At 37.2% G+C, this 23,611-nt stretch overlaps 1 protein-coding gene across 20 annotated transcripts in view; it reads left to right on the forward strand.

The window, feature by feature from the left end:
- The window catches only part of NEB (nebulin), a 215,212-nt gene that overhangs the window by 66,048 nt on the left and 125,553 nt on the right, over positions 1 to 23,611 (forward strand). For all 20 annotated transcript variants that reach the window (XM_059167362.1, XM_059167344.1, XM_059167346.1 and 17 more), the window contains exons 47-63: positions 1,311 to 1,415; positions 2,373 to 2,480; positions 4,074 to 4,385; positions 4,530 to 4,736; positions 5,213 to 5,317; positions 6,297 to 6,404; positions 11,607 to 11,918; positions 12,108 to 12,311; positions 15,942 to 16,046; positions 17,244 to 17,351; positions 17,703 to 18,014; positions 18,482 to 18,685; positions 19,041 to 19,145; positions 19,232 to 19,339; positions 20,315 to 20,626; positions 20,912 to 21,115; positions 21,566 to 21,670. In XM_059167362.1, coding sequence (XP_059023345.1) covers positions 1,311 to 1,415; positions 2,373 to 2,480; positions 4,074 to 4,385; positions 4,530 to 4,736; positions 5,213 to 5,317; positions 6,297 to 6,404; positions 11,607 to 11,918; positions 12,108 to 12,311; positions 15,942 to 16,046; positions 17,244 to 17,351; positions 17,703 to 18,014; positions 18,482 to 18,685; positions 19,041 to 19,145; positions 19,232 to 19,339; positions 20,315 to 20,626; positions 20,912 to 21,115; positions 21,566 to 21,670 — 3,024 coding nt within the window. The remainder of the gene's footprint in view (positions 1 to 1,310; positions 1,416 to 2,372; positions 2,481 to 4,073; positions 4,386 to 4,529; positions 4,737 to 5,212; positions 5,318 to 6,296; positions 6,405 to 11,606; positions 11,919 to 12,107; positions 12,312 to 15,941; positions 16,047 to 17,243; positions 17,352 to 17,702; positions 18,015 to 18,481; positions 18,686 to 19,040; positions 19,146 to 19,231; positions 19,340 to 20,314; positions 20,627 to 20,911; positions 21,116 to 21,565; positions 21,671 to 23,611) is intronic.

The following is a 23,611-nucleotide window of genomic DNA, read 5'->3' on the forward strand; positions in this document are numbered from 1 at the left end:
AGGGCATCACAATTAATGTTCATTCGGCTTTGAAAAAGGGACTTGTGGATTTAAAAAAATGAATCTAGTCCTAATTAGTGGCGCCCGAATTGTTCAATGAACCACTGTGTCCAACAGACATAAGAAAATAGGAGTCATTTCTTTTCGTGCATATTTTTGAAAGAAGTCTTGTTTGTCTAAGGTAAGGTTGAGTAGAAGTCCGCAACACTGAATCAGCAGATTATTTGCCCAACAGCTGGGTGTTGGGATCCACTCCAGTTTCTTAGCTGCTTTTATGGAATCAAGGGAGACTTCTCGATCCTGTGGCTATAGCGGCATTCCGAAGCAGGACCTTCTCTGGGCAAATCACAAGAGCAGTTGTTCTCTGCAAGTAGTTCCTTGCATTAATATTTCCAGCCTTTAGAAAAGCCTTACTGTATTTTGAAATTTATTAGCCATGTTAGATATCAAGACCAAAAAGCATATCCACCTTGAACTTTGGTTTTTAAGTTACAAATAATAAAATAATTGCAGCAATATTGGTTATATTGTATGGATCATAATTTGAAATGCTGCTGATTAACAAAAGAAAGAAAGAAAAACATTATTTGGACTTTAACATTAAGCAGTTAAAGAACATGATGGTCCTACTTGTACTAGAGAGAGCTGTTTTATGCTGAGTGTCTGAGTAAATCCCTTGGAGTCTTCTGAGAGAGAAAACTGATTTGTCAAGATGACTGATCTCTTGGACAGGTACTTGTCTAAAAGACAAGGCACAGATCTCAGTATCCCTTTTAAGATTTTAGTATTTAAACTATCATAAGCTCACATTTATTTTTTAGATGTCAAACCTTTTATTTCTTTTTCAATGCAATGATTTATTAATCATTTCAGAATAATGATACCAAGATAAGAATCATCAGCCTCTTCTTGCAGAGTTGTGGAAATGATGGCCCAGACCTGCTGTGTGTCTTTAGGCAAGGTGCATTACTTCTCTGGGCTATAATTTTCTCAATTCTGCAATAAGAGGATTCAACTGATGATCGCCAAGACATCTCTCAGTGTACATTTGCTCTTCCTATGGTTCTCATCTTGGCATCATCTTACTTTCTATCTTACATCCTCTCTGCTGTCTTGTTTGAATTAGCACCTTTTCCATTTAAATTAAAAAAATAAGATCTAGCTAATAAAAATAATAAAATAAAAAAATAGTAAAATATTGGTATTCATGTGCAGTTAAATATATATAAGTATATACACACACACAAAATGAACACCTTTTAAGATTTTTAAATACTAACTTTCACTTTTTCTTTTTAAAAACTTTCCAGCACCTCTACAAACAAGCATGGGAGGCTGATAAGACCAAAGTCCACATTATGCCCGATATCCCCCAGATTGTCTTGGCGAAGGCAAATGCAATTAATATGAGTGATGTAAGTATAATTCCCCGTGGTTTATTTGAACCAGTATAAACTAATCAATATCTCTCAATTATAAGAATGAATGTTTTGAAAATAAGAGTAGGAATACGCAAATGAGCATCTTTCTCTTTCTAATCTTGCTTTGCTAAGAGTTGGAGCTGGCCTGTGGATGGGACTTGGGCCCTGCAGTTAGGAATTTGAAGGGCAGCTGGATTTTGTTTAGGAGCGGGTACTCATTCTCTAAGAGACTTGGCAGGAAGAGAAGGGCTTGGGGGCCCCAAAAGAGAAAAAGGAAGTGAGAATCCCAGGACCTGGTTCCTGGAGTCTCTCTACCAAGGCTTTGAGATGGTCCTAAAGAAGGGTTCTTGAGAAAAAGTTAAGTGGGAAGGGAAGAAGAACATTTTGAAGAATTTGGAGCAAGCTCCATAACAAGGCATGTTCAACACAGAAAATGCGTTTTATTTCACTTTATTTCTCAACCTAACCATGGTTGCTAGGAAATCTCTAATCCTACCAGTGTTTTCTGTTTTTCCTGAATTATACAGGGATTTGTGGTTGATGACTTATTTTTGGATTGTAGAATCCACACAGTTACATAAATAAAAGTGTCGATTGCAAAATAGTGAAGTTTACTTTTGATGTAAGAATATGGTTGTTTTGTAGTCTTCTCTTGACTTTTAATTGATATACTGTATCAGTGCGAATCTACTGAGCTTTCACATTTTTAAACATATTTTATAACCTAATGGAAACCATTAAGTTTTACTTTTTCCAGTGGTTTCCTGAAGATATGTTTGGGTGTGACTTTTTTCAAACACAATTTTGTTATTTATAAAAACATTTATCCATCAAACCACCAATGAAGCATTCTCAAAAATAAAAACGATACCACAGTGCTAGTTTACGCTCTTCAAATAAACCCAGGCTTTCCTATTTAGAAGAACATCATTCCCTTGCCTCTCTTTACAGAAACTCTACAAACTTTCTTTGGAAGAATCTAGAAAGAAAGGCTATGATCTCAGAACTGATGCAATTCCTATCAAAGCTGCCAAAGCCTCAAGAGATATTGCAAGTGATGTAAGTCTGAAGGAAAACACTCACCTGACTGGGATTTTTTCCCTAATTTACCAAAATAGTGAGGGCTGAATTTTGAAAACACTCAGTGGAAAAGATACAGGGGGGAAGTGTACCTGCTCACAATGGCCTCCTTGTATTCTGTGAATGCTTTTTAGGTTTGGTCTTTTGTTTTCTCTGGTATTTCTGAAAACAAAAACAAAAACAAAGAGAATGCTAACCACATTATGACTACATATCTGTGTGCTCTCCCTGGCTCATGAGATCTAGGTGAATTTTCTTTGAACTCCATCCCCAGCGCTATGGCCTGTAGAAATCCAAAGCCCTTCACCAAGCTTTCTTGGTGAAAGATTTGGGTTGTTCTTACTTCCTGCCTCTTAGGAAGTCTCTTCCTAGCAGGAGCTCTCATTAAATGGTGTGCTAGAGATGCTGATCTTTTGGACTCATGACGGCTGATTATTAAATAATCAGGAGTTTTGCAGGCCAGTTGTTAAATTCTTGGTAGCTTGACACCAGCCATGGCGGGAGTATTTATACCACAGAGACCGACAAACACGACAGATCAGGGCTTTTTACTTCCAGAGAGCTGGTGTGCCAGCTCACCACTCCCATAACATAACACCTATACGAAACTTGGTTCTTTCATTGGTTGTTTCTGCAAGAAATCTTCTCACAGTACTCCCGTGTGGTTTGAGGGTAATGGGGGGAACACTTCTCAGAGTAGTTTTTCCTTAGCCCCCGCCCCTCTCCCCCGCAGTGACACTTTCTCTGTGCCTGTTCATCTTTCCTACCTGTCCATCCCTATGCCACCACTGCATTGCCCTGAAATCTCAAAATTCTTTTCCCTCTATTCTGGAGTAATTCGGCTCCCCGAGTCTCCTCCCCGCTAACTTGCACACTCAGACTCACAGGAGATAGGCAGAATAAGTTTTCCATCTATCAGGATCCTCCCTTTCTAGAAATAAGTTGAGTGATAACTAGTAAAATTTCTTCCCCATTATACCAGTATAGAAAGTCTTAAAGGAAAAGGAGCTCCACAACTATAAAGCTACTCTATAATGATACTGTGTATGTCATACACTAAGCCTATTTTTTGCAGTAAAATCCTGACTGGATGATTTCTTAGGGCAGCAGTAAACTGCTTAGAACATTCTGCCTTTTTCTCTCACTTGCTATACTGTTATCAACTGCTAAAGATCTCTGATCCTAACAATAGTGTACAACAACAGAGTACGTGTGCCAGTCAGTGTGGTATATCATCATTACATTCTTGGTTCTAGTCCTTAGTGACCTTAGCATGTCACTCACCTCTCTGGGTTACTCATCTGTAAAACGGGGCAGGGAGGGCAGTAATCAGCATGTTTTATAAACTAGGATTCTACACAAGTATCACTTTTTTTTTCATTCTTATGTCCTTAGTTTTTTTATTAATTATTTTTATTAATGTATAATGTATTACTTGCCCCAGGGGTACAGGTCTGTGAATCATCAGGCTTACACACTTCACACAAGTGTCACTTTTTATGAAACATAGACTGTTAATACTAGAATGTTTCTAGTCAAGGCAATTGCTCTAACAAACTAATTTTTTCACAGTATAACTACAAATACAATTATGAAAAGGAGAAGGGGAAGATGGTTGGTTTCCGTAGCCTTGAGGATGATCCCAAATTAGTCCATTCCATGCAAGTGGCTAAGATGCAGTCTGATCGGGAGTACAAGAAAAACTACGAGAATACGAAGACCAGCTACCACACCCCTGCTGACATGCTCAGTGTCACGGCTGCCAAGGATGCCCAAGCCAACATCACCAACGCCAACTATAAGCATTTGATTCACAAGTACATCCTCCTTCCAGATGCCATGAGCATTGAGCTGAGCAGGAATATGAATCGCATACAGAGTGATGTAAGTCTCTGTTCTTTCTGGGTGATGTTTGGATTCCTAGCATGGGAATGGAGATCACAGTCTTCGATGCTATACTTTTGTGTCCGAATTGATAAAAGTAAAGTAATTGAAAAGTTAATTAGAATTTGTCTCTTCTTTTTATAGAATGAATACAAGCAGGACTACAATGAGTGGTACAAAGGGCTTGGCTGGAGTCCAGCTGGTTCCCTAGAAGTGGAAAAGGCCAAGAAAGCAACTGAATATGCCAGTGATCAGAAATACCGCCAGCATCCTAGCAACTTCCAGTTTAAGAAGCTGAATGACTCCATGGATATGGTTCTTGCCAAACAGAATGCACAAACCATGAACAAGGTAGACAGCCATCTTTCTATACAACTGTCCTTCCCTACAGCTCCCAGCAAGGCAGGGCTAGTAACCCCTGGTTCATGTTTGGGAAATCTAGTTTGGGTCCTCTGTTTCTGGGGTCTGACAGACTGTTCCAGAGCATGTCCCTACATCATTTTCTTCTGCCTACTTCTTACTTTTATTTCCCCTGACATTCTAAATTGAGTTGGAAATCTTTTTATTTTATTTCTTAAAAATCTCTTGTTTTTAAAAATTATTATATACTAAAAACTTTCAAATAATTCTAGAAGATAGGAAATATCCAAAAATATTACTTTTTTAAAAATCTGAGTTTGTTTTTGGTGTCTTTTCTGAGCCATATACCACTTCAGTTACTAAATTTAATCTAATTCAAATTGAGTGAATTCAAATGCTCTGTTACACCTTTTTCTTTTCTGTTTGTCCTTCAAATAACAAATGTCTTTTTTCTCCCAACTTCCTAGTACTTATATACCGTTGACTGGAACAAAGATAAAACCAAGATTCATGTGATGCCAGACACACCAGATATTTTACAAGCCAAGCAGAATCAAACTCTGTACAGTCAGGTAAAGCTATATCAGAATTTGGCTTGAAAGTAATTAAACTTTTTAAATGATGTAATGGTAAATAATTGATGAAAATTCCAAAGTAATAAAAATGAATGACTTAAACTGGCAAGTTAGAGATGCTGCAGAATATGGTGATTAAAAGCAAGAGCTTTAGCTGTGACTCTTGTGCTCTGTGGAGACAGGCACTGTGCTGGTTTTCTTTATCTCAGTACTCATTGTACTTGGCACAGAGAAGGAAATCGATAGATAATTGTTGAAAGAAAAAATTGCATCAGACAGATCTGGTATGGGTTTTTGGCTTTGCCATTTGTGAGTTATATAACATCGGGTCTAAGCCTTAGTTTCCTCATCCCTAAAATTGGGACCATAATAGTGCTTATTGATGAGGACCAAATGAGAAATTTCCATGTAAGGCTCTCAACACAGTACTTAGCACATAGTAAGTTCTGGATGACTTTCAACTGTTTTTGTTAATATTCAGTTTTAACACACATGCAAAATTTTAATAAATTTCATTCATAAAGATTAATTCATTTATTGTACCTCATAAAAGGTACATCAGTATCTATTACTTTTATCACTTGGATTATCAAAATTTTGTTTCCTGACTTTTTTTGGTTACCAGTTATTTTAACATCTGTGACTAAAACAGTGAGTCTAGACTGCACTTAACAGCAGGGAGAAAGCACCTGATATACTTGATATGCCCAAACAGTGTCTGAACAGAAAAGCTATTCTAAAACTGTACTGTGTCTCTTGTAACTGAGCCTATTCTCAGAGCCAGAAAACTGAAGCAAGATCCTGTAATACTAAGTCAGTTCTCCCCTAAAACAGCTTGGTTTGGTTTTATCTGTATCTTTAGAGATAAGGTAGATGATAGAATCTCCTGCCTGCTCTCTGGGTAAATTTTGGTTCAGTAATCCACTGGGGTTCTAATATTTACTGAATAATGCTAAGTTATATGTTTCATTTCCAGAAACTCTATAAACTCGGATGGGAAGAAGCTCTGAAGAAAGGCTATGATCTCCCACCTGATGCAATTTCTGTACAGTTGGCCAAAGCTTCAACAGACATTGCTAGTGATGTAAGTTTGGCTTGTTTGGCTTTTATGATGCATTTTATCTGAATCAGGTACCTTCATGCTGGTGACTACTTTTACAGACAGGCCTTGCCTTTCAAAATGTAATGCCATTCCCTTCATCTTCTCCTACCTCCCCTCTTCATTTGCTGAAAATTTGCTTTCTTTCTTACTGATTCAGTATCAAAATAAGAGCTTCCTGAACACAAGTTGAGTCAGAGGACCTGTGAGATCCATTATACTAAGATGCAATGTTTCTAGACTTTACAAAGAAACCAGAGATTTCAGTTTTCCCTTGCTTGCCTGAAAATAATTTGTTTTGTATTTATCTATTTTAGACAAATTCAAAGTGCCAGAAAATAAATCAACCTCAATGTCCTGATGTTGATAAATTTTTATATGCACATATTTAAAAGTTAGATGCCACTTCTTTTTATTTAACCCATTCTTATATCTACATAATGATAATAAATTACCTTGGGGCATAAAAAATTTAGGAAGTTTCAGGAATTTGGGTTTAAGTTTCAGAGAGCTTAACTTTTTGTTGGATATCTATCTGGTCCCAAAGTTCATGAAATAGGGATATTTGTTCACAAGACAACTTCTAGTTATGATTGGAAAGGATAATAAATTTGGTGAATAAACTAGGTACAATTCTTATTGATTAGTTAAATTTTTGCAAATATTTGACTTTGATATTCTGTATATAGATCAACACATCATTTTGTTAAATCTAAGAATTAACCTAAAAAATTTCAGAGGACTTTGGAATTTCAGAGGAAGTACTATCTCTTAAAATTTTTTAATATACTTTTCTTCTTTTATTTTTTTAATTTCTTTTCAGTGTTGCAGAATTCATTGTTTATACCCCACACCCAGTGTTCCATGTAATACTTGCCCTCCATAATACCCACCACCAGGCTCAACCAACTCCCCACCCACCTTCCCTCCAAAACCCTTAGTTTGTTTTTCAGAGTCCACAGTCTCTCATGGTTCACCTCCCCCATCAAATTCTCTCAACTCACTTCTCTTCTCCATTTCCCCATGTCCTCCATGTTATTCCTTATGTTCCACAAGTAAGTGAAACCACATGATGATTGACTCTCTCTGTTTGACTTATTTCACTTGGCATAATCTCCTCCAGTCCTGTCCATGTTGATAGAAAAGTTGGGTATTCATCTTTTCTGATGGAGGCATAATACTCCATTGTATTTATGGACCACATCTTCTTTATCCATTCATCTGTTGAAGGGCATCTTGGTTCTTTCCAGTTTGGTGACTGTGACCATTGCTGCTATGAGCATTGGGGTACAGGTGGCCCTTCTTTTTACTATATCTGTATCTTTGGGGTAAATACCCAGTAGTGCAATTGCAGGGTCATAGAGAAGCTCTATTTTTAATTTCTTAAGGAATCTCCACACTGTTTTCCTAAGTGGCTGCACCAACTTGCATTCCCGCCCACAGTGTAAAAGTGTTCCCCTTTCTCTACATCCTCTCCAACACTTGTTAACTCTCTTTTTGATTTTGGCCATTCTAACTGGTGTAAGGTGATATCTCAATGTGGTTTTGATTTGAATCTCCCTTATGGCTAATGATGATGAACATTTTTTTATGTGTCTGATAGCCATTTGTATGTCTTCTTTGGAGAAGTGTCTGTTCATGTCTTCTGCCCATTTTTTTGATGTGATTATCTGTTTTGTGTGTATTGAGTTTGAGGAGTTCTTTACAGATCTTGGGTATCAGCCCTTTGTCTATACTGTCATTTGTCAATATCTTCTCGCATTCCGTGGGTTGCCTCTTTGTTTTGTTGACTGTTTCCTTTGCTGTGCAGAAGCTTTAGATCTTGATGAAGTCCCAAAAGTTCATTTTCACTTTTGTTTCCTTTGCCTTTGGAGACAAATCTTGTCTCCAGAGTTGCTGTGGCTGATGTCAAAGAGATTACTGCCTATGTTCAAAGTTGCTGTGGCTAATGTCAAAGAGGTTACTGCCTGTGTTCTTCTCTAGGATTCTGATGGATTCCTGCCTCACGTTGAGGTCTTTTATCCATTTCGAGTTTATCTTTGTGTATGGTGTGAGAGAATGGTTGTTTCATTCTTCTATACATAGCTGTCCAATTTTCCCAGCACCATTTATGAAGAGATTGTCTTTTTTCCACTGTATATTTTTTCCTGCTTTGTCAAAAATTATTTGATCATAGAGTTGAGAGTCCATATCTGGACTCCGTACTCTGTTCCACTGGTCTGTGCATCTGTTTTTGTACCAGTACCATGCTGTCTTGGTGATCACAGCTTTGTAGTAAAGCTTAAAGTCAGGCAACATGATGACCCCAGTTTTGTTTTTCTTTTTCAACATTAGCAATTTTGGGTTTCTTCTGGTTCCATACAAATTTTAGGATTGTTTGTTTTAGCTCTTTGAAAAATGCTGGTGGAATTTTTATCTTAAAATTTTTTAAAACAAGACAAGGACTTGGGTTGGAGAAAAATTGTGTAAAGACAGCATCTGGCAATGAATTCTAAGAATAGAAGGGAAGGTCTTCTTTATTTTTATTTATTTATTTATTTTTAAAAAGATTTTCTTTATTTATTTGACAGATAGAGATCACAAGTAGGCAGAGAGGCAGGCAGAGAGAGAGGAGGAAGCAGACTCCCTGCGGAGCAGAGAGCCCGATGCAGGGATCGATTCCAGGACCCTGGGATCATGACCTGAGCCGAAGGCAGAGGCTTTAACCCATTGAGCCACCCAGGCGTCCCGGGGAAATCTTCTTTAAATCAGTTCATTTGTGGCACTCTAGAAATGTGGGAAAATCAATTAGATAATTTATTATTACTCACTCACTGTCTTGCTGGTCAGTTCCTTATTAGAATGAATCAACATGCCAAAGAACCTACAGCAATAATGATGCTTGAATGTTCCCGCAGGAGCATTTAATGTTATGTATTCTACATGAGGTGAAGATTATTTAGATTATTTAGATTATTTAGAAACTGAAGAAATAGCATCAGTGATTTCCTAACTATACTTTTGATAGTAGCTGATTTCTTTTTGTGTGAACCATTAGTTAGAACTGTTTGAAGTCTTACCCTAAAATTAACTTTATGTGAACTTTCTCACCACTGTAGAAATTATATCTCCTCTTAGTTTCAAACTTTTTAAAAAAATTTATTTATTTATCTTAGAGAGAGAGGATGAATTGGGGGAGGGGAAGAGGGTGAGGAAGAGAAAGAGAATCTCCAACAGACTCCCTGCTGAATGCAGAGCTGACACAGGGCTCAACCTCACAACCTTGAGATCATAACCTGAGCCAAAATCAAGAGCTGGACACTTAACCAACTGAGCCACCTAGGTGCTCCTCAAATAGTTTTTATATTCTATAAAATTTAAGGAAATTAGAGGGGTGCCTATGTGGCCCAGTGGGTTAAAGCCTCTGCCTTCAGCTCACTCAAGTCATGATCCCAGGGTCCTGAGATCGAGCCCCTCATCGGGCTCTCTGCTCAGTGGGGAGCCTGCTTCCCTGTGATCTCTGTCAAATCAATTAAATAAAATCTTTTTAAAAATTAAGGAAATTAGAGATTTTTATGAGTACTTAATTTAATAAATTAGAATCATAGAATTTAGTTAGACAACACAAAAGCTTTTTTTTTGTAATTTTTTTTTTTCAAAGATTCTATCTATTTACTTGACAGGCAGAGATCACAAGTAGGCAGAGAGGCAGGCAGAGAGAGAGGGGGAAGCAGGCTCCCTGCCGAGCAGAGAGCCCGACGTGGGGCTCGATCCCAGAACCCTGGGATCATGACACAAGCCCAAAGGCAGAGGCTTTAACCCACTGAGCCACCCAGGTGCCCCAACACAAAAGCTTTTTAATGCAGTCTCCCACTCAATGTCCTTCTCTCCACCTTCAACAGGTGGTCATCTGGTCTGTGAACATTTACACATGAAAGAATTTTGCACATAAAAAAATTTTATGTGCCCCTTTAGAGCAGGTCATTTCCTTGTTGGATCATCTTTAGTTGTCATTATATAGTTCCCTATTTTGAATTTGATTATGTTGTTGATCAACTCTCAGTCTGTTCTAGAATATCACAAAGTAGCTTATTTCTTATTCCACCTGATACCTCTTCATTTTACACGTTTTTAGTTATTCTCCTTGGTTTTAGTTTTATAAGTCTTTCAGTATTCTGATTATTCATGACTCTTGAAAAGCTCGTCACTCTACTTGTGATTTGTTCTATTTTTTTCAGTATCCTTCTCAAAATATTGTGCCCAAATTTAGTGGTGCTTCCCTGTCACAGGAGGTTAGGCCAGAGTAAATGAGTTTCTGACTTATTTTTATCTGTGTCCCTGCAGAATCTTTAACATTAGTTTTATAAGCAGCTTTGTCAGCTTGCCCATACTGAACTTATAGTCAACCTAAACTCCTGAGTATTTATAATATATATAATTGTGACTCCGGGTATGAAGTGAGAGTAGGACCTAACTCCATGAAGGAGTAGCCCAGGCACCTAACATCAAGTAAATGCTATTATTACTACTGTTATTATCGTTACTATTACAATAGTCATCCAGTACTAATGCAGTTTTTTCCCAGTTAAATCTAAATAGTGGATTTCACTTTTCTTAAATTTATGTAGTTCATTTGACTTGTCTTGGCAATATGTTGAGATCCTGAGGAATTCTCTTTCTAATCTAATGTATTTAGCTTTTTGTAGCTACATGTGCATGAAGGTATGGATCCTGAACAGGACAAGATTATAATATATAACCACATAGCAAACCACTAAAATTCCTACTGCTTAATAAGTTAATCTATACCATAACTCTTGTTGCTCAAGTCCTGAATCTTTCTTATTTCTTGGCCATGCAACCCATATTTTCAGATCACTCCCATAAGGCTATCAAAAGAGTTTTGTGCAAATGTTACCCTAAGGTCTGCATACCCAATGTCTAGCACCTCCTGGCATATATTTTTGTCTCTAGTTAGAATTTAGCATAATCTTCCCTGAGAATCAACTACATTACATTTTTTTCTGGAAGCGTTTATGTAAGTTCTTACATTTCTTACTAAATTAACAGGGACATCACTTTTCTCTTTTCAGTTTTGGAAAACAGACATGCCAACAATGCATATGGAGCTTTTAATTAAGCTCAGATTGTTGAGCTTCACATGATCTTTGTTTATGTTAATAAAAGAACTGATTCTTTTGATTTCAGTTTAAATACAAACAAGGCTACCGCAAACAACTTGGCCACCATATTGGATTCCGGAGTCTGCAAGATGATCCAAAGCTTGTGCTGTCCATGAATGTAGCCAAAATGCAGAGTGAAAGAGAATACAAAAAGGACTTCGAGAAGTGGAAGACCAAGTTCAGCAGCCCAGTAGACATGTTAGGAGTGGTGCTGGCCAAGAAATGTCAGCAATTAGTCAGTGACGTAGACTATAAGAACTACCTGCACCAGTGGACATGCCTGCCTGACCAGAATGATGTTATTCAAGCTAAAAAAGTTTATCAACTGCAGAGTGAGGTCAGTTTCTATTTAATTGAATGGCTTATATATTACTATTTGAGTAGCCATTTGGTCACAGAGAGACAAGGTAAAAAGAGGAGTTGTTATTGAATATCTAAAATGCACCTGTTTGTAATGTGTAGAATCACTTGAGTCGAGGGTCCAAATGAGGATGGGCTTTTGATGGAGTGCTTTGTATTTTCACAGAATCTGTATAAGTCTGACCTTGAGTGGCTAAGAGGCATAGGATGGAGTCCCCTGGGTTCTTTGGAGGCAGAAAAGAACAAACGGGCTTCAGAAATCATCAGTGAGAAGAAATACCGTCAGCCCCCAGACAGAAACAAATTCACCAGCATTCCCGATGCCATGGACATAGTTCTGGCAAAGACAAATGCCAAAAATAGGAGTGATGTGAGTAACTCTTTAGAAATAAATAGAAAAGTTATAGTGCCTGATAACTGGTAGGTGCTCAATAGCATTTGCTTAATAATTAGTAGGCTAGCATAGCTTCATATCCTACAGCATAGCACAACACAGCATGATGCGTAATGTTGGTTGCTTCATTTGAATTATCAACTACCCTATACTGAATCACGTAAAATGTGTTAGTACCAATTTTTGTCATCTAAAATTTTCTTATTTATTTATTTATTTATCCATCCATCCATCCATCCATTCATCCATTCATCCAGCCAACCAACTAACCATCTTGTAAATGAGAGCGCTATCAAACATACTTTTTTTTCTTTGAAACTTGAATGTGTTAAAGACCCAGACTTTGCGTTGTTGTTGTTGGGGTAAAGTTTATGAACGGGCGGTATTTTGAATACTTTGCACAGGCAAATGGAAGTGTTATAAAGAGTGTATTTTCTGCCAAACTTTTATAATACATTTAGCTTCGCCAAGTCAAGACACGTAGGTAATATCATACATATATACATGTGTGTGTATGTGTGTGAATATATCCCATCTTCAACTTACTTCCCTCTCCAGCACTGATACCAGTGTGTGGCATGTAACTCTAAATATTTATTGAATTAAATAAATAAAAGATAGCAGTGTAGAGTAATTCTATGCAAAGGGAAAGAGTACTCATCATTGTTCAGTGAGAAACATAACCCTGAAAATTACAGAAAGTTGAATGATGTGCACTGAGATTTTGGAACAGGTAAGAAAGTTTAAATTGATGCATAGTAATAATTGTCTGGGTCTTAGAAGGATCTGATTACTTCTGCTATATATTTTACACCTATCATATATATTAGTTTTATTATAAACCTCATAACCAGCTTATGGTAAGCATTTGAGAAATTGTAGCTCCTCTCTTCCCCACCAACCTTTCATGGGCTTCTTGCAATTTTTGTATCCAAAATTTATAATAAATGCTGACCTGTCAGTTTTATTATAAATATTCAGGTTTTCTTTTCTTCTTTTTTTTATGATGGTAATTTGAATCCAATAGGCTGACTAATAAAGCAACAAATTTATGCAAAATAGCTTCCCCTTTTCTCCATGAAACAGAGCTGTGTACAGAGCTCTGAACTAATAAAGTGGGCAAGAGAGAAACCTTCAATCATGAAATTTATCAACATTAAAAATGCCTCGGAACAGACCTCTTCAGCAGTATGCCCTGTTTGTAGCAATGTGGAGGTATAGATACCTTAAGGCCTTGGAAAAGGGCCATGTGGATCCTTGAGCCCTCTGTTTCTCCTTTTTTTAAAAAAAATTTATTAATTTTTTTAAGATTTTATTTATTTAGGGGCTCCTGGGTGGCTCAGTGGGTTAAGCCGCTGCCTTCAGCTCAGGTCATGATCTCAGGGTCCTGGGATCGAGCCCTGCATTGAGCTCTCTGCTCTGCCGGAAGCCTGCTTCCCCTCCTCCCCCTCTCCACTGCCTGCCTCTCTGCCTGCTTGTGATCTCTGTCAAATAAATAAATAAAATCTTTAAAAAAAAAAAAAAAGGAGAGAGAGAGAGAGAGAGACAGCAAGAGAGGGAACACAAGTAGGGGGAATGGGAGAGGGAGAAGCAGGCTTTCCATTGGGCAGGGACCCGAGGCAGGGTTCAGTCCCAGGACCCTGGGATCCTGACCTGAGCTGAAGGCAGACGCTTAACGACTGAGCCACCCAAGCACCCCTCTCCTTTGAATAATAAACCAATACATGTATCTCAGGATAAACAAATACTAGCATTTCTTGTTTTTCAGGGAGGGTGGGGCAGGGTTGTGGTGAAAATGACACCATTGAAGAAATGGTCCAACTTAGTGGTTCTCAACCAGGGACATTTAGCAACACCTAGAGATCTTTTCAGTTGTCACAACTTGAGGCTGGCATGCTACTGGCATCTAGTGGATAAAAGTCAGGGACGCTGCTAAACATTCCAGAAGCATACAGGACAAGATCCCTTCAACGAGGAATACTCCAGGATACAATACCAATAGTGCTGAGGTTGAGAATATCTCATCTTAATCAGATAGGTGAGCACAAAACCAGTATAAACATATGTGGAAATCGACAAGCCTTGCTTTGTTTTTATCCTGAAGGTCTTAGCTTCTGTGGGTTATGTGCATGTGCAGGAAGGAGAAAAGCATCAATCCCTGTAACCCACACTAAGTGCCTTAAGGGGAAACTGACAAGTTCAAGGAACCAATGAGACTTCTCAAGTTTTTATATTGAAATAATTTCAGGCATAGAGAAAAGTTGCAAAAATAGTACAAATAATTTAAATATATATGATAAATATATAAATGTAATTATGTATGCATATCTCTTTCTTTATCCCAATTCCCCAATTGTTAACATTAGTTACACTTGCTTTTTTTTTTCCTATTTTTTTCTGTTGTATATATGTAAGTTGCTGCATTGATGCCTCTCTATCCCCAAATACTTTAGTGTGCATTTCTTGAAAACAAGAACATTCTTTTACCAAGCCACAGTGCAATGATCAAAATCAGGAAATTAGCTTTGAAACAATACTAGTCCATAGAATTTATTCAGTTTTATCATGAATGTCCTTTATACAAAATAAAAACTATTTTCTGATCCAGAATGCAATCCAAGATCACACCCTGCATTTGTTTGTGGTGTCTGTAGTCTCCTTTAATCTGGACTGGCTCCTCATTCTTCCTTTGTCTTCCAAGTCCTTGACATCTGGGAAGAACATAAGCCAGTTGTTTTGCAGAATCTTCAACAGTTTGGGTCTATTGTTTCCTCATGATTTGATTCAGGTCTTGTACTTTTAGCAGGACATCACATGTAGTACCCTCCTCCGTATGTCCTATCAGGTGATCCATGATATCTTTGCATTCCAATACTGATCATTTGATTTTTGATCACTTAGTTAAAGTGGTATTGAGAGGTTTCTCCACTGTCAAATTAATATTTAATCTTTTGTAATTGATACGTGTCTTGTGAGGAGATTCTCTGACAGGTCTCTGTTTTTTATCAAACTTTCACCCCCTTGTTTTAGTAAACAAATGAAATTTTTGTTTGGGTTGTCTTGTCTTCCATAGAAGAAAGATAGCGGATGGCTCTGGGACATAGAAGACATTTTGATAAATTCCATACAGAATTCTCTTGGGATCCTAATCCACCCAAATTATTAGAGCCATAAATAATAAAATGCATAGGGACTGTGACTCAAATTTCTAAATATACCTCAAATATGTCATTTTTTGAGAAAGGAAGGACTATCTCCCAGATAAACAGTGAGGGAGACCTTTATAATCAGATGGAGAACTTCTGTTCTATTTGATGATCATGGCAGAAACTCTCATTACTTGGATTGATCTCTAATGGGCAGGGATATTTGTAATCTTGAGAAGGTAATCCATACTTTATATTTTGAAAGATAGTTATATCCCAGGCAACTAAAAAACAAAACAAAACAAAACAAAAAACCACTACTTATTTTCTGTTCATGTTATCTGCTTATGCTATCAGTTAAAACCCCTAATTCAGATGAATTCAGTGATCCTGCTTGAAGTTTATGATGTCATTCACTATTTGAATGAAACCACTGAAAAGCTCTTTTTTCTCATTTTAGAGACTTTATAGAGAAGCTTGGGACAAGGACAAGACTCAAATCCACATCATGCCTGATACACCTGACATTATTCTGGCTAAAGCAAACTTAATCAATACAAGTGATGTAAGTTTCCAAATTCATGTTTTTCAGAAAGCTTTTAATTGCTTCTAAGGCAAAGAATTGGAAATAAATTGCATGTCTGAATGATTTTGTTTAATGAACTACATGTGACTTAGATTCCTTATTTAGTGGTTTTTAGGTTGAATATCAAAATAATTGGCACTCCCTATCTCAGGCAGAGTTGGGAGTCTGTGCTGTCTGTTCCTTGTAGTTCTTTATGACACATATCATCATAAGATAATGGTTTATATTGCTCTTCCCTGTATGAATGGGAGCTCCTCAGGGTCAGAGACAATTTGTATTGGGCTTACAGTGCCTAGCTAGTATAGCGCCCAATACACACAAAACTCAATGAAATTTCAAATGAATGAACATTAAAAAACCCATGCAGGAGAATTCCATTTTTACTTTTATTGTCCTCATAGCAGAATTTCCTGAAATCTGTAGATGTAAAAATTAAATATTTTAAAGACAAATTCTAAACTCTAATAGAAAGGCTTCAACATTAAATAGTGTATTAGGATAATGCCACAAATGACTAAAATATGGACACATTCCAAGATCAAAAGTCATTTTAAACAATCTGGTTTCAGAATAAAGTGCATTAAATTGTATTCTCAGATATTTCATTATGTAACAAATCTGAAGAAAGTATTTCACTTGAGCTTTTATATTCAAAATTTAAATTTCCTCCAAAAAAATCTTAGATTTAAAAAACTATGAAGGATTTTGTTTCTTACCTCCAGATGCAGACCCTACTATGGACAGCTCTATATTGTAAAATAGGCTATTTTGCTACCTGTTAGCTGTGTGAAAGAGGCAGCCCATTAGGCATACTTTTTCCCCACGAAAAGCATTACTCTCGTCTAGCAAAAACTTCCAATGAAACACTCAAAGTTAATTGGAAAACAGCACCTAAGTGATATTTTATTTCACTTCTCTATCAATTTACTTCTGCCTCATTCTCAGAAATATTTGGGAAGAGCTAAAATTTAATTATGTTGATTTGGGTAATCGAAGAGCTTCACAGTTTAAAATAGGATCATTAGCAATCAATGGGCATAATTTCCAATTACATTTGAGTATTCTAGAGCAGATACTATTTCAGGGACTCTTAAAATATTTAGCACATTGCATTCATTATGCTGCAGTTGTTTATGGAAAACAGCTTTTCCCAAAGTGATCTTCATCTCTTAACAGAAGCTCTACCGAATGGGTTATGAGGAATTGAGGAAAAAAGGTTACGATCTTCCTCTTGATGCCATACCAATCAAAGCCGCAAAAGCATCCCGAGAAATTGCCAGTGAAGTAAGACTTTATCCACTGTTTATATTGATTTGATTACAATGTATCACTTTAAAGCCGTTTCAATTTAATCTTAAAGTGAACAGAATCTTCCAAGGAGTAACAAACTAAAATAGAGTGGAATGATCCCAAAGATGTAGTGTGGGATGAGGATAAACTCAAGGTATTTGTAGCTGGAATTTGTGTGAAATGTATTATGTGTGACATTTCTACCTGGAGTTAGCCTTTAACCTTTCCTACAAGTATCGTAATTCTGGGGCTCTCTAGGCTTTGTGAAACATGTAGAGTTCATGTGCTTTGTAATTGCAACATAAGTTAATCTTGTAAGCATCAAGGAATATTTTTTTTCTTCAGTACAAATATAAGGAAGGCTTTCGCAAGCAGCTCGGCCACCACATTGGAGCCCGGGACATCAAAGATGACCCCAAGATGATGTGGTCCATGCATGTGGCCAAGATCCAGAGTGACAGGGAGTACAAGAAGGACTTCGAGAAGTGGAAGACCAAGTTCAGCAGCCCAGTGGACATGCTAGGAGTGGTCCTGGCCAAGAAGTGCCAGACCTTAGTCAGTGACGTAGACTACAAGAACTACCTGCACCAGTGGACGTGCCTGCCTGACCAGAATGACGTCATCCATGCTCGACAGGCCTATGACCTCCAGAGCGATGTGAGTCTAAGATTTTCCTTTGGCTAACTAAATACCATGGCTGTTTTCCTAAGAAGAAAATTTTCCCTAAAGTAAGTGGTGTTGAGTTTACACAACGGAGTTCTGTGTCCCTAGATTAATGCCCATGCCCCATCCAGTCCCCTAAATATCTGGATGCACCATTATCCCACAAAGAGCCAACAAAACCCTCATTGCTTTGGTGAAAGCCTCTAATATTCTGATCTAGAAGAGTTGGATCATTTTCTGTGTGCTACTATTTAAAATACTATCTAAAATAAAATATTTTCCAAAATATTCTTCTAATTTGACTATTCCATTGCTTCAGAACACATACCAAAATTTGTAAATTTCCCAAGAATTCAACCAGTTAAATATCTATAGTCTAGTAAAATAAATAATATATAATTTTATTTCTTTAGGGGCATATTTTATGCTTATGTTAAGTGGCTTGTCACCTGTAATTTCAGAATTTGTATAAGTCCGACCTTCAGTGGCTAAGAGGCATTGGCTGGTTACCTAGTGGCTCTCTGGAGGATGAGAAGAATAAGAGAGCTACCCAGATTTTGAGTGATCACATTTACCGTCAGCACCCAGATAAATTCAAGTTCTCCAGCCTTATGGACTCCATCCCAATGGTTTTGGCAAAAAACAATGCTATTACCATGAATCATGTAAGTCTTGTCTTTAATTGAAGGAGGTATTTGTGTGTGTGTGTGTGTGTGTGTGTGTGTGTGCGTGTGTGTGTGCACGTGAAAGAGAGAGTGTCTGTATAAACATGGGCATTTTCTTCTATAAAAGAAAAATCGTATTTAATTCTTTTGCTTGGTATTAAAGTGGTTTTTAAGTAAGTGCTGCGCATTTTACTGATATGAGAATCTAGACCTGAAGATGTCACACATATCAACTCACAGAACAGACTGTCTTTAGTCTCATTAAGAACCAGATTATTAAAAAAAAAAAATTTATGTTTCTATTCATTACTAGCCTACACTAATCATGTCTTTTTTTTTTTTTTTTTTCCTTTAGCGTCTATATACAGAAGCTTGGGATAAAGATAAAACCACGGTCCACATTATGCCAGATACTCCTGAAGTTTTACTGGCTAAGCAAAACAAAATAAATTACAGTGACGTAAGCAATATATTCATGGCACGTGATATATTTTACTTACACTGCACTTTATAAATCAAACTTATGATGATTTATGTCTATTTCAGAAACTATATAAACTTGGCCTAGAAGAAGCCAAGAGGAAAGGCTATGATATGCGGCTGGATGCCATTCCCATCAGGGCGGCCAAGGCCTCCAGAGACATTGCAAGTGAGGTAAGTGCACCTAAAAAGTTCTTTGCCCTAGCTTTGACTCAAAGATTTTTCTGTCTCCTGGTTATATGGTAGGGCAAGTAAGGTACAAGGTTAAAGTTCTTGCCAACAGTCTTTTTTCTAAATATAGTTTAGAATCAAGGTAATAAAATTCTCAGTACAAAGCTATGATTGAGTCCATAGCAATATACATTTCAAAATATTGTCCATTTCATGCCGAATGAAAGCATTGGCTATTTGGCTGTAGTGCAGACATCTTTTGGGCTTTTCCACATGATAATTCTTATATACAATTGAATTCATTGTAGGATTCCTTCAAAACTAACTCACGCTTTATGAACCAATGAACCTACAAGGGCTGAATGAATATGACACACTATTCGTTGTGCAGTCATCCACACGTACCGTGTGTTTGCTTCTGCATTTGGTGATTGGTTGCCAATATTTACTATCTTTAAGTGATTTCTTTACTTACATTTCTAGGAACTTTTATCCTTCTATTTCATTAGTCAACAAAGTCAAGAATATAGTTGTTTCTTTATTTCCGAAATATGAGAAGTAACTATCATAATTTAAAAATAAATGGTCAACATTTACAGAAGGGTTAAAAGTATTAAAATGTTTCAAAATAATGTATAATACCTGCTGCCATTAAAAATTCATATTTATAAAGAATATTTAATGACACAGATGAGTGCTTGTATAATAACTAGAAAAGCCAGGTCTTATTCTAATTTTATTCTGACACACACACACACACAATGAAAAGTGGTTTTATGGTGGTTAACACTGAGTGATAGAATAATGTTGTTTTTTTTTGTATGCATATATACTTTATTTTCTAAGTTGTTAACAAAGTACATGTATTTATATATAGGAGGAAATCATTATATTTTAAGGAATAGGAAAATTGGGGCCTAGTAATTGCTTTTTACTAAAAGTTAAAACAGTTGATCACAAGGATTTTTCTTCTTCTAGTACAAGTACAAAGAAGGCTATCGTCAGCAACTTGGCCATCACATTGGTGCCCGAGCAATACATGATGACCCCAAGATGATGTGGTCCATGCATGTGGCCAAGGTCCAGAGTGACAGGGAGTACAAGAAGGACTTTGAGAAGTGGAAGACCAAGTTCAGCAGCCCAGTGGACATGCTGGGGTTGGTGCTGGCCAAGAAGTGCCAGACCTTAGTCAGTGATGTAGACTACAAGAACTACCTGCACCAGTGGACGTGCCTGCCTGACCAGAATGATGTCATCCATGCTCGACAGGCCTATGACCTCCAGAGCGATGTGAGTATATGAGGATCATAATGGCATGCAAAGATAGGAAATCAGTGAATTAACATCCCTTGGAGAAGGTAACAAAAGGCACCAAGCTTACGAGGCCCTGCAAGGCAGGAATAGCATTTCTTCTTTCCTTGAGAGTAATAATTGTTTAACTTTCCAGACAAAAAGAAGTATGATCTGATAGACTGTCCATTCAACTGTATTTTCAAGAGTACTCTTTATTTCATATCCTTTAGATGAAAATGTTTTCCCAATGCCAAGATAAATATTCATTGACTGTCTCAACAGAATATGTACAAGTCAGATCTGCAATGGTTGAGAGGCATCGGCTGGGTTCCTATTGGCTCTTTGGATGTGGAAAAATGCAAAAGGGCAACTGAAATTTTGAGTGATAAAATTTATCGCCAGCCTCCCGACAAATTCAAATTTACCAGTGTGACTGATTCTTTGGAACAAGTGTTAGCCAAGAATAATGCCATCAACATGAATAAGGTGAGGCTTCAAATTTCAGAGAACCAAGGTAGGACTCCTAAAGCGAAATAAAAGAAAAAGAAGCATAATCAAGAAAAGCAGGCAAGCAAGCATTGAGCAACCAAAGATATCTATCCATCCATCCGTATCTATCTCTGTGTCACTTATATTTAATAGTTACTTTAGTATTTGTTTCATAGTTTTGATAAAATGACATATTTTTATGGAAAACTATCTTTGCATAAAAGATACTCTCAATTTCCTTTTCTTAACACACATTTCAGATTATCATAAGGCACTAAATATCTGTTCTCTGAACTAATTACCTGAAGATGTGTCTATTATACATCATGTGTATAAGATGTTTAACCTTTTGTTATTTCTGTTTATAAAGTTTTTGTAGTCCTGAAATTTTTCTTAATTGTATACTGATTTTTTTTTCCTGATGACATTATCTATTTCCTTTGATAGCGTTTATACACAGAAGCCTGGGACAAAGACAAGACCCAGGTCCACATCATGCCAGACACACCAGAAATTACGTTGGCAAGAATGAACAAAATCAACTACAGTGAGGTGAGGGCAGATACTAATTCTATGAATTTTGCATGCTGTGTATTATTTCAGTTAACCTGTCTAAGGTGATATAATACTCTATAGCAACCTTATAAAGAATTCTTTTTTCTTGCTCCATGTAAATAACACCTCTTATATTTCTCAATTCTCATCCTAAACATCAAACTTCAAGTACTACAAATTATCACTTATGAAGTAAAATAGATAAGAATGAATGATTTAGGCAGTAATCATAAAGTTAATCAGAACTTTTATTAATTTTTTTAAGTTAGGAAATGAACAGTAGATTAAATATACATTTATCTTCTTCTTGTGCTGTATTGCTGTACTAGATATATTTTCCATATAGGATTTTTTTTCCAAATTGTAGTTTAAAGTCAAGATTTAAGATTATTAATTTATAAAATTAAGTCAAGGCTACTAAAATCACAGAATTATCAAATAACCCAGTGAAAGAAGAAATAGAGAGAGGACCCACCACGGTATTTAATGAGCCCATTCCTTTTCACTTTCTGTGAGCATAGGGCCATGTGCCCCCATGTCAGAGCCATGGATGTTTACGCTGAGAGGTCAGCCTCTCTTCTACTCCAAGAGTCCCACCCAACAGGTTGTCATCCTGCCCTTGCTTAAGTGTTCTCAGTGACAAGGTGTTTATCTTGTAAATGAGCCCATTTGTTCTGGAAAATTCCGTGAGGAAATGGTTCTGATGCAGAGTCACGGAGTTCTCTCTGCAGACCTTCCTAGTCCTCTGAGGCTGTGCAAAACCAGTGTCTGCCAACTCTGTGGAGAGGGTAACTACTGTGGTGCCTCCCCTGCCCCCTCACCCCAGGTTCTCTTTCTAATCCAGCCATCCCCAGTTCCTGTGCATTCCTCACATGACATCCCTGCTAGAATGTGACCCTCTGAACCAAACAAAATCTTGCAAGTGTAGAATACGGTTGACATCTTCTTTTCATTTCTGGACATTTGACCTCTAATTCTGCACCCAGGGCCTTAACACCCTGGCAGCCCTGTCATTGCTGGGGCTTGTGCAACTTGGGCTCAATTAAAACCCCAAGACATTTTGCATGGGCTTAAGCTAGGTTTCCTCTATCCTGCATTTATACATTTGGCAATTTAAATTCAGTTTAAAAGGAATTCAAAGATTCAAAGATTGACATTTATCTCTGCAGTTTCTTCTCCCTAGATTAAGCCTACTGGTGTAAGCCTCTGTAGATGTTTGTGAATCTGATTTTTCTGTCAGCTGATGTGTTAGTTATTTCTCCCAGCTTTGTGCTACCAGCAAAGAAAATATTGTTTCTTTGAAGGTATAAGTCAACCGTCTATCACTTTTCTGCAGGATATAACTTAGAGAATGTAGCTAGATGAGCTACCATCTTGAGTCATTTTATTTTGGCGAGTGCAAACTATAATTTTAGCACTTATATAACTAACTCTTCATTGTCTCCAAAACCAAAAAACATCAAGTCCTACTTGCAAAGCAAAAGGGAGCGAATTTTTTTTTAGCTAAGCCTCTAATATGGGTCCTGTATTGTTTCCTGTATAAAGGAAAGCATATACTGTATGTGTAGGAATTTCAGAAGACAAAGAGCCTCTGTAACTGGCCACTGAGCATTTTTGGAAATCTGGGCTCTGTCTTTGCTGCAAAAGCTCAGAGAGGCTGTAGTGTTGCTATTGGTTCAAAGACCTAACCTGCCTGCCAGAATATTCTGCTTTCTCTGTCTTTTCTCTCTCAGTTTAGTTCTTCTGCTTTCCCCCCACCACCACCTCAGTTAGGACAGGAAGATAGAATACAAATTCGATTATGTCATTCTTCCTCAAAGCATGGTCTCCTATTTCCTATAGAATTAAGCACAAACTTATTTTAGCACTAAGCCTTCAGACCAACTCTAGGTTCTTCTCAGTCCTTTCCTGCCACTTGTGCCTGGCACTGCTCCCCAC

Source organism: Mustela lutreola, chromosome 3 (genome assembly GCF_030435805.1).
Source record: "Mustela lutreola isolate mMusLut2 chromosome 3, mMusLut2.pri, whole genome shotgun sequence".
In the NCBI taxonomy this organism is placed as follows: domain Eukaryota; kingdom Metazoa; phylum Chordata; class Mammalia; order Carnivora; family Mustelidae; genus Mustela; species Mustela lutreola.